Source organism: Oncorhynchus mykiss, chromosome 8 (genome assembly GCF_057628025.1).
Source record: "Oncorhynchus mykiss isolate SJ-2025 chromosome 8, ASM5762802v1, whole genome shotgun sequence".
Lineage (NCBI taxonomy): Eukaryota > Metazoa > Chordata > Actinopteri > Salmoniformes > Salmonidae > Oncorhynchus > Oncorhynchus mykiss.
Genome location: NC_143029.1, coordinates 76,886,349 through 76,901,027, shown reverse-complemented (window position 1 = coordinate 76,901,027; position 14,679 = coordinate 76,886,349). Strand labels below are relative to the sequence as shown.

Here is a 14,679-nt window from a genome sequence, read left to right as displayed (position 1 = left end):
AGTGGGACACTAACATCATGCATTAAGGTGTATGTAATACAACAAATGTGGCATTTCTATAGCTATTTTTCTTTCCAACGGAGAGGGAGTGCCAAGATGGAGGCAAGAGGCTTCAACACAGCGCCCCCTACAAATCATCTAGTGTGTGTATAAATATTTTTTTTTTTAGCCTTCAGTTTTCCTAAGGGGCGGAGTTCAGGGCTTGTCAGAGATCCGATTTCGGAAGTGATGCTGCCATTATGTTTTTCAGATGAAGTTTATGGGTTTAGGTACTGTCGTACATTAGGCGTCCAGACAATATAAGCCGCCGACTAGGTTTTAGTTGCCCATTCATTTGTGAGGCAAGAGTTTAATGAATGTTGACACATCTCCGTTTATTGAGCAAAGAAACCGGCTTGGTATTTTTATAGGGGCGTTTTCACTTTCTGAAGGTAAGAGACAAGCTCCCATGTAATCGGAGGTTATCCTCGGGCATTAACGTAAGCTAGCTGGCTAAATAAATGCATGGTTGACATCGCTATTAAACATGTTCTAAAAGTAGGTCGCCTAACGAACTGAATTTCTATGCAAGAGCTGTGGTTCCTCGCTTGCCATCACAGCATAAAAACATCGTGTGTTGTGTGTGGCTAGGAGTGCTAGTTAGGTGAGTGAATTTGATAGTTAACTACATTGACTGTGTCAAGATAAAATTGACGTCACTGTTTTATATTTCACGGCTGCCTGTATCACGTAAAGCTTGTTTAGTTGTACATCATGGTCGTTTCGTATTTTACTTTTCACTGTAAATAATGACTGAACGGCTGCTCTATTAAACGAATTAGAGACCTTCTCAGGTGTATCATTAACCCCACTTGCACCTCGGAAGTAATATTGTTGTTCTTCATGACTACAGGAAATGCGAGTGTTCTTACAGGCGCTCATGAACGTGTTATTAGTCCTGCTTGGACCGATACTCAATGCATTTTCCCGTTCAGATTACTATGTATACTTGTATGTCTGTCACTTACCTTACGTGTCGGTGAACCAGGCAGGTAATAGGGACCTTTGTTGATGTTGTTGGAGCTCATCCTGAACTCTCTCTCACTCACTCAAACAGCAGAGCCATGTCTCCTTCGGTGCGTCTGCAGGAGATGATCAGGGTGATCAGAGGAGCCCGTACACAGGGTGAGGAGCGTGGTGTGATCCAAAGAGAGTGTGCTGCCATCCGGGCACAGTTCAGACAGGCTGACAATGGGACCCGCTCTCACAACTTGGCAAAGCTGCTGTATGTGCACATGCTGGGCTACCCCGCCCACTTTGGTCAGGTAGTGAACAGTGCTCTTAAGATAATAATAATTTATTTAGTTTCTACAGCGCTTTCCATTACATCTCAGTGTTGATAATATAAATAAACAAGCAACATATACAGAATGTAGCTACACTGAACAAAAATATAAATGCAACAATTTCAAAGATTTTACTGAGTTACAGATAATTTAAGGAAATCAGTCAATTGAAATAATTTAATTTGGCCCAAATCTATGAATTTCACATGACTGGGAATACAGCTATGCAACTGTTGGTCACATATACCTTTTTTTTTTTTTAAAGGTAAGGGCGTGGATTAGACAACCAATCAGTATCCGATGTGATCACCATTTGCCTCATGCAGCACGACACATCTCCTTCACATAGAGTTGATCAGGCTGTTGATTGTGGCCTGTGGAATGTTGTACCACTCCTCTTCAATGGCTGTGCGAAGTTGATGGATATTGGCGGAAACTGGAACACGCTGTCGTACAAGTCGATACAGAGCATTCCAAACGTGCTCAATTAGTGGCATGTCTGGTGAGTGTGCAGGCCATGGAAGAACTGGGACATTTTCAGCTTCCAGGAATTGTGTACAGATCCTTGCGATATGGGGGATGTGCATTATAATGCTGGAACATGAGTTGATGGCGGCTGATGAATGGCAAGACAATGGGCCTCCGGATGCCATGGATAAAATGCAATTGTGTTCGTTGTCTCTAACTTATGCCTGCCCATACCATAACCCACCACCTCCGTGGGGCACTGTGTTTACAACGTTGACATCAGCAAACTGCTCACCCACACAACGCCATACACTCTGTCTGCCATCTGCCCGGTACAGTTGAAACCGGGATTGATCCTTGAAGAGCACACTTCTCCAGCGTGCCAGTGGCCTTCGAAGGTGAACATTTCACCACTGAAATCGGTTACGATACCGAGCTGCAGACGGATCAAGACCCTGGTGAGGACTATGAGCACGCAGATGAGCTTCCCTGAGACGGTTTCTGACAGTTTGTGCGGAAATTCTTTGGTAATGCAAACCCACCGTCTGTGTCATCAGCAGTCCAGGTGGCTGGTCTCAGACGATCTCGCAGGTGAAGATGCCAGATGTGTAGGTCCTGGGCTGGCGTGGTTACACGTGGTCTGCGGTTGTGAGGCCGGTTGGACGTACTGCCAAATTCTCTAAAACGATGTTTGAGGCGACTTATGGTAGAGAAATGAACATTAAATTCTCTGGCAACAGCTCTGGTGGACATTCCTCCAGTCAGCATGCCAATTGCAGGCTCCTTCTATACTTAAGTCATCTGTGGCATTATATTGTGTGATAACTTCACATTTTAGTGGCCTTTTATTGTCCCCAGCACAAGGTGCACCTATGGAATGAACATGCTGTTTAGTCAGCTTCTTGATATGCCACACCTGTCAGGTGGATGGATTATCTTGGCAAAGGAGAAATGCTCACTAACAGGGATGTAGCCAAATTTATGCACCAAATTTGAGAGAAATAAGCTTTTTGTGCATATGGAAAATGTCTTGGCTCTTTTATTTCAGCTCATGGGACCAACACTTTACATGTTGCATTTATATTCTTGTTCAGTTTACATAAGATGTCAGGGGATGACTCTGTAGAATTGGTATATTTGCTCTTTTTGTATCCTAACGACCCCCCCCCCCCCCCCAATCTGGTGTCAGATGGAGTGTGTGCGTCTGATTGCAAGCCCTCGGTACAATGAGAAACGTGTTGGGTACCTGGGTGCCATGATGCTTCTAGACGAGAAACAGGATGCCAGCCTGCTCATCACTAACTCCATCAAGAAGTAAGGACAATTTTATCTGAAATGCTATATTAAAGGGGAAATATAAGACAGACGGACAGTTCTACAGTTCTATAATCATGTGTAGGCTGTGTATGATCAATGTAGTCATTAGTCACATAAACATAGTGGTCTAGTAGCCTCTACTTGAGGACAAAGTCATTGAGAAATGGTCATGAAACCCCTTCTCTCTCTCTGTGTGTGTGTGTGTGTGTGTGTGTGTGTGTGTGTGTGTGTGTGTGTGTGTGTGTTTTTCAGTGACCTGTCCCACAGCAGTCAGTATGTCCAGTCTCTGGCTCTGTGTACTCTGGCCTGTATGGGCTCGGCTGAGATGTGTCGAGACCTGGCCCCAGAGATCGACCGCCTCCTCAGAGCCTCGAACTCCTACATCAAGAAGAAGGTGAGCACCGTCTGTAGCCACACACACACACCGCCACTCCTTCCATCATGGTTGAGCTTGGTAATGCAGAAACACAAACCAATCCATCTTGATGACTACTGTCAAACACTGCATTGCAACAGACTGATGTAAACAATCATGTGCACTGATGTTGAAGGTTATTTTAGTTATGAAGCTGATCGTGAAGACATTGACATTTCAGGCAGCTCTATGTGCAGTACACATGGTGAGAAAAGTACCAGAGCTAGGGGAGCTGTTCACCCCTGCAGCTCGATCCCTGCTCTCTGAAAAGAACCACGGTGAGTCACTTTCATCTAACCATTTAAAAAATGTATTTTTATTACCAGCAATCTGTTCAAATAAATCAAACAGCTGTTCACTGTCTGCTCCTCTGTACCAGGCTGTCCGTCTCTACCTATTTCACAGTCTTACATTTGAGGACAGTACGTAGTCTTACATTTTGACTGTGAGCTGTTATTATGCATGTTATAGTAAATGGTGTCAGTGTGGCAAATATTCCCCTGTCCTAATGGTTTGGTCCGATTGCAGGGGTGTTACATGGAGCTGTGGTTCTGATCACTGAGCTGTGTGAGCGCAACCCAGACACTCTAGAGCAGTTTCGTAAGGTAAGACACACACACACACATACACCTCATCCTACTCCATTCCAGTACATCCACTCAACATGAGACATTACATTTCAGTCCCTTGAAATGTATATCTTTGGTTTTACACTGTAAAACATCTAAACATCTAATTACAAAAACAGAACACATTCTCCCACAACCCTAGATGATGGTCTGTGAGCCTGACTCCTGCTCTGTGTGTGTTTGGTCCAGGTGGTGCCGGAGCTGGTCCTGATGATGAAAGGCCTGGTGATGTCGGGTTACTCTCCAGAACACAATGTGGCTGGGATCAGTGACCCATTCCTGCAGGTCAGTGTTTTGAATAGTGAATTGGAATCGGGGTAAAAACAAGCATATTGTGACTGAATCTACATGTTTCTCTCTCTCTCTCTCTTCCTCCTCCTTCCTCCATCATTAGGTGCGCATTCTTAGGTTGCTGAGGATCCTGGGGCGCAATAATGACACAGCCAGTGATGCCATGAATGACCTGCTGGCCCAGGTACAGTATTTTCATCAGTAAATAGTCATGCAGGGTTGTTGTATGAACTATTTAGATTTTAATCACAGCTTTTGTGTTACTGACCTTCAGGTGGCTACGAACACAGACAGCAGTAAGACCGCAGGCAGTGCTGTTTTGTATGAAACTGTTCTCACTGTCATGGACATCAAATCAGAAAGTGGCTTGAGGGTAAGTGTCACGTGTGATAGCGTCATCAAGAGATTTCTTGTTTGTATATATTTATATCTATTGGAAGTGCTACAAGTGATGGAGGCTAATGTAGCTTACATTTCTGCATAACAGAAGCCGTATCTAAGATGTTTTGTGTGTGACAGGTCTTGGCTGTGAACATCCTGGGGAGATTTCTTCTGAACAATGATCGGAACATCCGGTTAGTCTTCCCTCTCTCTCTTCCTTTGATCTCATCTGGTCCTTTTTCATGGTTTCTGGCCTGTTGCCTAGAAGATTATTTTTGCCTGAGGCAGACAAACATCTGGATTCTGATCATGCTTAACACGGTCAGTAATGTCTATTTGTGGGATTATTTAGCTAGAGCCCTTAGAATGAAAGACAGGGTTCTCTGTACGTCGTGGGCTTACGTTCACATATGAAGTTTCCTTTTATCTGTCTGTTCTGAGGCATACTTCCTGTTGGGATTGCCTCAGTAGGGTCTGTCTGGTCCAGCAGGCTATTCTTGTCTGGTTTTAGGCTTAAGCTCACATCCCTGTGACAGTGTGACGGCTGCTGGAGAGCTGCTAGACTGGCTTAGATGGAATCATTCTGTCATATCGTTTCACCAGATGCACTACATATACAAAACTATGTGGACACCCATTCAATTTTGGCTATTTCAGCCACACTTGTTGCTGACAGGTGTATAAAATTGAGCACACAGCCATGCAATCTCCACAGACTAACATTGGTAGTAGAATGCCCTTACTGAAAATCTCAGTGACATTCAACTTGGCACTGTCATAGGATGCCATCTTTCCAACAAGTCAGTTCGGCAAATTTCTGCACTGCTAGAGCTGCCCTGGTCAACTGTAAGTGCTGTTATTGTGAAGTGGAAACATCTAGGAGCAACAATGGTTCAGCCGGGAAGTGGTAGGCAAGCTCATAGAATGGGACCGCAGGGTGCTGAAGTGCTTAGCACGTAAAAATTGTCTATCCTCGGTTGCAACACTCACTACCGTTTAAAAATATATATATATATGTTTTTTAACTGCTTCTGGAAGCAATGTCAGCACAACAACTGTTCGTCGGGAGCTTCATGAAATGTGTTTCCTTGGCCGAGCAGCCGTGCACAATAATGGTCTGGGGCTGTTGTTCGTGGTTCGGGCTACGCCCCTTTGTTCCACTGAAGGGAAATATTAACTCTACAGACTACAATGACATTCTAGATGATTCTGTGCTTCCAACTGTGGAAACAGTTTTCGGGAAGGCCCTTTCCTGTTTCAGCATGACAATGCCCCTGTGCACAAAGTGAGGTTAATACAGAAATGGTTTGTTGAGATCGGTGTGGAATAACTTTACTAGCTTAAACAAAGCCCTTAACTTCAAAATCATCGAACACCTTTTGGATGAATTGGAACGCCGACTGCGAGCCTTGCCTAATCGCACAACATCTGTGCCCGACCTCATTAATGCTCTTGTGGCTGAATAGAAGCAAATCCCCTCAGCAATGTTTCAACATCTAGTGGAGTCTTCCCAGAAGAGTGGAGGCTGTTATAGCAGCAAAGGGGGACCAACTCCATATTAATGCCCATGATTTTGATTTTCGACGAGCAGGTGTTCACATACTTTTTGTCATGTAGTGTAGATATTTAAAAGAAAATTCAAAGACCTTGAACTTGGAGGAGAGCAGTCATTCTTAACACCAGGGAAGAAAGCACACAGCCATTTTTTACATAAGATATATGAGATGGGAGATCTTGGAAATTATACTTGTAGACAAGAATCACAAACATGTTGCTTGGTTGAGCAGAGTATATTTTCTGTGAAATGTATCCATGCACCAATTGTGTTGATCAATTCACAGCCCTCACACAAATATAACTTGTCTGAATGTCTTTCTTTTTATTCATGCACAGGTATATCTCCATGACTTCCCTTCAGAAAATTGTTCAGACGGACCACAATGCAGTGCAGCGTCACAGGGGGACCATAGTGGACTGCCTGAAGGACCAGGATGCTTCGGTCAAACGGTAATGTTGTGATTTCTGAACTTATCTTACCAGCTGGCCATGTGCTGCCTATACATGAGCTACGATGGAAGGAGGTGTGGTAATGTAGAGAACAGCAAATAGTATATTGTTCTATTATTTATGTTTATCACTCAGCCGGGCGTTGGAGCTTTCTTTGGCCCTGGTGTCAGCTGTCAACATCCGCTCTCTGATGAAGGAGCTTCTCCTCTTCCTCTCCAGCTGTCCCCCAGAGCTCCGAGCACACACCACCTCGGGCATCTTCAACGCTGCAGAGAGGTACAGGGCTGGACCTCGCCTGGCTATGGGCTTTAATCTCTATGCCACAAAGTCTCTCTTTGTGGTCTGTGTGTGCTGGGATGTCTAATTTTGTGTCTTTGTCTATAAGAATGTTTCCCTGTCTCTTTGAGTGACACGTTACTGTGTTTCTGTCTTGCTCTCAGTGTCTGTATATCTCACAGCTATCTGGCTGTTCTATCATAAAACATACACAGGCCTAGCCAGGAGCCTGCCCTCCCTGTGTGTCAGTCTCTGTGACTGTCTATATTTGTGTCTGAGCCGCAACACTGACCACTAAGTCTCTGTCTCTGTTAGGTATGCTCCCTCTCAGCGCTGGCACATTGACACCATCCTGCATGTCCTCACCACGGTAAATAATGACACTATATACTGCACCACAATCACCTGGTTTCAGAGCCTTTACAACTTGTTTTTAACTATGAATATCTATTGTAAATACCCCCATGATGTGTCTCACTGGTCTCACCCCACTAGCCTATACTTCAAGCCGTCTGGGTGGAAACTAGGCCACCCCACATTGCCAATGTTTGACTTTAGTCCAGACAGTGGAGTTCTTCACTGATCCAGAAAGGACCCGTTCCGACCCGCACCAAGAGCAGCAGCATAAATTCTAGAATTTCTCTCTCTACTGCAGCAGTCACATTCAGATCTATACGGGTCCTTCAGGACAAGTCAGTAAAAATGACACATACCTGGGACAATTAGGTCCGACCCAGACCCGTGACATTATTTAGAGTTCTAAATCCGGACCCGCTGTCTAACTTTCTACTAGGCAGTACTAAATCAAATCACAGTTTATTTGTCACGTGTGCTGAATACAACAGGTACCTTACAGTGAAATGCTAAAATGCTTTTACAGTGAAACAGTAAAAAGAGATTTGAAAATAACAGTAGCAAGGCTATACAGTGGAGCAAAAAAGTATTTAGTCAGCCACCAATTGTGCAAGTTCTTCCACTTAAAAAGATGAGAGAGGCCTGTAATTTTCATCATAGGTACACTTCAACTATGACAGAGAAAAAAATCCAGAAAATCACATTGTAGGATTTTTAATGAATGTATTTGCAAATTATGGTGGAAAATAAGTATTTGGTCACCTATAAACAAGCAAGATTTCTGGCTCTCAGACTTGTAACTTCTTCTTTAAGAGGCTCCTCTTTCCTCCACTCGTTACCTGTATTAATGGCACCAAGTTTGAACTTGTTATCAGTATAAAAGACACCTGTCCACAACCTCAAACAGTCATACTCCAAACTCCACTATGGCCAAGACCAAAGAGCTGTCAAAGGACACCAGAAACACAATTGTAGACCTGCACCAGGCTAGGAGACTGAATCTGCAATAGGTAAGCAGCTTGGTTTGAAGAAATCAACTGTGGGCGCAATTATTAGGAAATGGAAGACATACAAGACCACTGATAATCTCCCTCGATCTGGGGCTCCACGCAAGATCTCACCCCGTGGGGTCAAAATGATCACAAGAACAGTGAGCAAAAATCCCAGAACCACACCTAGTGAATGACCTGCAGAGAGCTGGGACCAAAGTAACAAAGCCTACCATCAGTAACACACTACGCCGCAAGGGACTCAAATCCTGCAGTGCCAGACGTGTCCCCCTGCTTAAGCCAGTACATGTCCAGGCCCATCTGAAGTTTGCTAGAGAGCATTTGGATGATTCAGAGGAAGATTGGGAGAATGTCATATGGTCAGATGAAACCAAAATATAACTTTTTGGTAAAAACTCAACTCATTGTATTTGGAGGACAAAGAATGCTGAGTTGCATTCAAAGAACACCATACCTACTGTGAAGCATGGGGGTGGAAACATCATGCTTTGGGGCTGTTTTTCTGCAAAATGAATGTGGCGATGTATCGTGAGATTTTGAGTGAAAACCTCCTTCCATCAGCAAGGGCATTGAAGATGAAACGTGGCTGGGTCTTTCAGCATGACAATGATCCCAAACACACCGCCCGGGCAACGAAGGAGTGGCTTCGTAAGAAGCATTTCAAGGTCCTGGAGTGGCCTAGCCAGTCTCCAGATCTCAACCCCATAGAAAATCTTTGGAGGGAGTTGAAAGTCCGTGTTGCCCAGCAACAGCCCCAAAACATCACTGCTCTAGAGGAGATCTGCATGGAGGAATGGGCCAAAATACCAGCAACAGTGTGTGAAAACCTTGTGAAGACTTACAGAAAACGTTTGACCTCTGTCATTGCCAACAAAGGGTATATAACAAAGTATTGAGATACATTTTTGTTATTGACCAAATACTTTTTTCCCACCATAATTTGCAAATACATTCATTAAAAATCCTACAATGTGATTTTCTGGATTTTTTTTCTTCTCATTTTGTCTGTCATAGTTGAAGTGAACCTATGATGAAAATTACAGGCCTCTCTCATCTTTTTAAGTGGGAGAACTTGCACAGTTGGTGGCTGACTAAATACTTTTTTGCCCCACTGTATACAGACACCGGTTATTCAAGCTTATTGAGCTAGTATGTAGATATGGTTAAAGTGACTATGCATGTATGATGAACAGAGAGAAGCAGCAGCATAAAAAGAGGGGTTGGGGGGGGCCACAATGCAAATAGTCCGGGTAACCATTTGGTGTCGTATTGCTTGGGGGTAAAAACTGTGAGAAGCCTTTTCGTCCTATACTTGGCCCTCCGGTATCGCTTGCCATGCGGTAGTGGAGAGAACAGTCTATGGCTGGGGTCTTTGAACATTTTTAGGGCCTTCCTCTGACACCGCCTGGTGTAGAGGTCCTGGATGGCAGGCAGCTTTGCCCCAGTGATGTATTGGGCCATACGCACTACCCTCTGAAGTGCCTTGCGGTTGGAGGCCGAGCAATTGCTGTCATTACCAGGCAGGGATGCAAAACTGTAGGTTGCAGCTGTAGAACCTTCTGAGGATCTCAGGACCCATGCCAAATCTTTTTAGTTTCCTGAGGGGGAATAGGCTTTGTCATGCCCTCTTCAAGACTGTCTTGGTGTGTTTGGACCATTCTAGTTTGTTGTTGATGTGGACACCAAGGAACTTGAAGCTCAGTCAAACTAAGAACTCTCTTTCAGGCAGGGGGTGACGTGCGGGATGAGACGGTGCCCAACCTGATCCAGCTCATCACCACTGCAACAGAACTTCACTGCTACACGGTCCACAAGCTGTACAGAGCCCTGATTACAGACATCTCAGTGGTATGACTTTAGTATGAATGTGTTTGTTATGCCATGCTCTGTAGGAATGTGTGTGTGTGTGTGTGTGTGTTATCAGTCAGGAAAACCTCATGGCTCTGGTTATACTCGGATTATCAGCTGTGGCACTGTGCAACGTTTGTGTGTACGCAGCAATCCCTGGTACAGGTTGCGTGCTGGTGTATTGGGGAGTATGGAGACCTGCTTCTGAGAGGAGAGTGTGAGGAGACAGAACCTGTTCAGGTACATGCTTTGGTTGTTGTAACACAGTCATGGTTAATACCAATTGAGAATACAGTAGTAATTGTCATTAAACCGAGGCAGTAGTTCTTGTTTTCTGTCCTGCCCTTAGGTGACAGAGGATGATGTCCTGGATGCCTTGGAAACGGTTCTACAGTCACATATGTCATCGCCAGCAACCAGGGGCTTCGCTCTCACAGCAACCATGAAACTCAGCACACGCATAACACATAACGTGGAGTAAGCATCAGTATCTCACACTGCTTGAACTACTATACAGCAATAACTGAAAACTGCTATGTCAGTTTTTTTGCCCACTGCGTGGGGTCTTGGGACTTGACTCTCTACATTGTTGATACAGCGAATACTAAAATAGCTCTTGCTTCCGCCTGTTTTTCTCTCCCCTGTCCCTCTCTGGCAGTCGCATTAGGAGCATTGTCAGCATCTACGGCAGCTGTATCGACGTGGAACTCCAGCAGAGAGCAGTGGAATATAACGCTCTCTTCAAGAAATACGACCACATGAGGTACAACCTATAGTGTACATAATACTATTTGCAATGTTAGCCAATCATACATGCATATAGTGGTGTCAGAGGAAGGCCCTAAAAATGGTCAGACTCTAGTCAAAGACTGTTCTCTCTGCTACCGCACGGCAAGCGGTACCGGAGTGCCAAGTCTAGGTCCAAGAGGCTTTTAAACAGCTTCTACTCCCAAGCCATAAGACTCCTGAATACCTAATCAAATGTCTACTTGCATTGACCCCCCCCCCCCCCCTTCGCTTACATCGCTGCTACTGTCCATTGTTATCATCTATGCATAGTCACTTTAAACTCTATCTACATGTACATATTACCTCAACTAACCAGTGCCCCCCGCACATTGACTCTGTACCGGTACCCCCCTGTATATAGTCTCGCTATTGTTATTTTACTGCTGCTCTTGAATTGTTACTTTTATTTCTTATTCTTATCTGTATTTTTTTAAACTGCATTGTTTGTTAGGGCTCATAAGTAAGCATTTCACTGTAAGGGCTGCACCTGTTGTATTTGGCGCATGTGACTAATAGAATTTGTTTTTAATTTCTACTATTATATTTTATGTATGGGTACATTGCCAGTGAGTGGGACATTGCATCATGGTAGCCACTATATCCCACCCCAGTACACTGCTAAGAGAGCTCTCTGTGCTCGCAGGGCTGCGGTGCTGGAGAGAATGCCGGTGATTGACAAAAGCTCCCCGGGACATACCAATGGAGAATCAGCAGGGGGGACTATCAAAGAGTTGGAGCCAACCAAACTGACACAGGAAATAGTATTTCCCCAGGAACCTTCTAATCAGGTAAGTGATGAAAATGACTGCAATAAACTTAGGTATTTCAGCTACCTGGATATATATAACTGACCTACTATTGTATACTGTGTGTGTACTTTCTCAAGCTAAACTTCTTGAATATTACATGATGTGTAATCTTTACCCTCGCTTTACCTTGTCAAGGTGTGTGATCTGTTGGACCTGCTGGGTGGTTCTGGGGAGCCTTTCCAGCCCAGCCCATCCCTGTCCAGCACAGCACCCGGCCCAGCTAGCAGCACGGCTGGGGGAGACCTACTGGACCTGCTGGGAGGCCTGGATGTAACACCTGGTGAGACACACACAACAGCTGAGAGAGGGAGAGACAGAGGGCGATGGGCAGAGCAGGGGTTCGCAAAGAGCTGAATGGAGGGCGAGATGGAGTCAAATATCAACTGTTTTGGAATGAACACATCTGTAGTTTTATACAAAATATACAGTACATCTTCATAATGTATTTAATAATCATCTGTTTTTGGTGTTGAATTCCATGATTTCCAGTGACAGATTTTTTTTCTTTGTTTCCATAGCACCACCTAGTGTTACAGTGTATGAGAAAAACGGTGTGACGCTGAAACTACAGACTGACACACAGACAGACACAGGGATGACCGTTACCCTCACTGCCACCAACTCCACTGACGGGGACATCACTGGCCTCACCCTGCAAGCAGCAGTACCCAAGGTCTGCTTCCCCATCTCTTTGTGTCGGAAATACCTTTTTGTATTTGGTATTCCAAGCTTTTACGTCATGAGTAGGGTCCTCTAGACCATGTAACTGACCAGGAAGAACTCTGGGCCCTACTTATAGGCTGTTTGTGACCTTTGTAAAACTCTGGGTCCTAGTTATAGGCTGTTCATGACCTTTACCTCGCACTCCCATCCACCTCAGAGCGTCCAGTTACAGATGAAGGCTCCAAGTGGTGACGTCATCCCTGCGCATGGCTTAGGTCAGGTGACCCAGACTGTGCTCCTCAACAATCCAAACAAGGTGGGTCTTCATTCAGTCAGTTCATGGTCACCACATGCATGCGCACACCCACAATGGACTAAAAATGAACTTCTCCTCCCCCCCCCCCCCCCCCCCTCCCAGGTGAGTCTGAAGATTAGGGTGCGTGTGTGCTACACCAGCCAGAGCTCTGTCTGCCAGGACACGGTGCAGATCGACTCCTTCCCAAGCACTGCCTGGTAATGACCGCTGCAATCAACCTGTCCATCAACACTGACACAGACATCAGACAATGTACGTGGAAGGATCGACAGCTGACCAGGCCCAGGAGTGGGGACCCATTCTACCTAACAGCTGCCTGTAAATCATTTCGAGGGGATCCTCTCTGTCAATCAACTATTCCACACTACAACCTGATGCTGTCAGTCCAAGCTGATGTTTTTTCAAATTACTCTTAATTCTGTTGTTTTTCTAAATGGCTGACCCTCGTGAACTGTGGAAATTGTCCCCCTACAGTTTGACAAGGATTCATGTAGATGAACTCTCAAGAGACTCTGTCACCCTAAAAGCCATTGTCACCATTCTACCTTTTCAGCTCCTGTTCGGACTACTGGTATTACATTACCCATAGGTTAACTAGCGGTATTAATGCACCACTGAACATGGTACTAGCTTCGCTGTGTATTTCCAGAGTTGCAGGTCATCTGTGTCACATCAATCAACAACAGTAATATGCAGCTGTCTGCCTGAGCCAGTGGTACTCGTCCAATCAGAAGATCAATAAATCCTGAGAACTGCAATCATGACTGTCCACATGAAAGTGGTCTGTCAGGATACATTTTAAGAGTAGTTGGTAGTCTTGGCTTGTGCAACCTTGTAAACTAGTTAAAAGCTTGACAACTTTTCTTTCACTCCAGGACTACTGACCTACTTACTGGTGTAGGTCACTGTTACAATTCTCTTTAGTCTATCTGAGCCACATGATCAGCATCCCTTAACACTACGCCTTATCTATACTTACATGCCTTCCGTTGGTGTGCTCTTGTCCCTACCTCTCTTTACCATCTGATTGGCTGCTTCTCTCTTCCCTTGTGCCTGTCACTCAGAACCCCCTTTTGGAGCTGAGGTATTATAGTGTATGTGTATATTGACTTTATTGAGGTGAGAGTTGCTGTTTTATCTGTGAATGATTTAAATCCCCCATATCGCTCTATCTTGGAAGCATCAGTGCCAGTCCTAACCAGTGTTTCCCCTACCATAGCTTTAGCTTCCAAAGTAATTTTTTTATGCCCGGGGAAAGACTGGCCCTGACCGCTGCCCTGCATACACTACCCAACCTCTTTCAGCTAAAAAAATAAATAGTCTTGGGCTGTATGAGATTGCAAATCTTGTTGCAATACCAAATAATTGATGCATATTGGAGACGTGCCTCCACAAGGTTACAAAAGTAGTAGAAAATTAATTTGGTAACTTTCCAATATTCCAAACATCTGGGCCTTATTACCAGCTGCCCTTGCAATTGTTTGTAAGTAAATTGGTTTGTGGATATTAATAATTGTATGCTTCCAATGGGATTCAGTGCAAATAAGCAAAACATCCACCCTTTAGACCACTACCCTCAAAGGAACCAGCTGGAGAAATGGAGACGGAAAGAGAAATTGGTTTGTGTGCATTGCCTTCAACTCCCATGTTGTCATTTCTAATTAAAGGTTATCAAACCTTAATGAGTTTATAATTCCTATAACTGCCTATATATGGAAAGTAGTTTAACAATACACTAAGTCACACACTCATACAATAGCAGCCATATAGCCATGTACTTC

At 44.5% G+C, this 14,679-nt stretch overlaps 1 protein-coding gene across 4 annotated transcripts; it reads left to right on the top strand.

Moving 5' to 3' along the window:
- The first annotated feature begins 167 nt into the window (after positions 1 to 167).
- Positions 168 to 14,580, top strand: LOC110530615 (AP-1 complex subunit gamma-1). 4 transcript variants are annotated; one of them, XM_036986255.2, is made up of 22 exons: positions 168 to 431; positions 1,097 to 1,304; positions 2,983 to 3,107; positions 3,363 to 3,504; positions 3,707 to 3,803; positions 4,054 to 4,130; positions 4,344 to 4,439; positions 4,549 to 4,629; positions 4,720 to 4,818; positions 4,965 to 5,020; positions 6,720 to 6,833; positions 6,969 to 7,109; positions 7,425 to 7,479; positions 10,199 to 10,321; positions 10,472 to 10,561; positions 10,671 to 10,798; positions 10,980 to 11,084; positions 11,754 to 11,898; positions 12,055 to 12,199; positions 12,438 to 12,592; positions 12,800 to 12,898; positions 13,001 to 14,580. In XM_036986255.2, the coding sequence occupies exons 2-22, from the start codon at positions 1,104 to 1,106 to the stop codon at positions 13,097 to 13,099; spliced, it is 2,373 nt and encodes a 790-aa protein (XP_036842150.1). In that variant the 5' UTR covers positions 168 to 431; positions 1,097 to 1,103; the 3' UTR covers positions 13,100 to 14,580. The 4 variants fall into 4 exon arrangements, with proteins under 4 accessions (XP_036842150.1, XP_036842153.1, XP_036842152.1 ...); XM_036986258.2 differs by having other exon boundaries at positions 199 to 431; positions 1,097 to 1,164; XM_036986257.2 differs by having other exon boundaries at positions 205 to 643.
- Positions 14,581 to 14,679: the final 99 nt, after the last annotated feature.

Coding starts and splice junctions, on each gene's coding strand:
- LOC110530615 (XM_036986255.2), top strand. CDS start 1,104: ATGTCTCCTTCGGTGCGTCTGCAGGAGATGATCAGGGTGATCAGAGGA. Junction 3,108..3,362: donor ATCACTAACTCCATCAAGAA/GTAAGGACAATT, acceptor TGTGTTTTTCAG/TGACCTGTCCCACAGCAGTC. Junction 4,819..4,964: donor AATCAGAAAGTGGCTTGAGG/GTAAGTGTCACG, acceptor TGTGTGTGACAG/GTCTTGGCTGTGAACATCCT.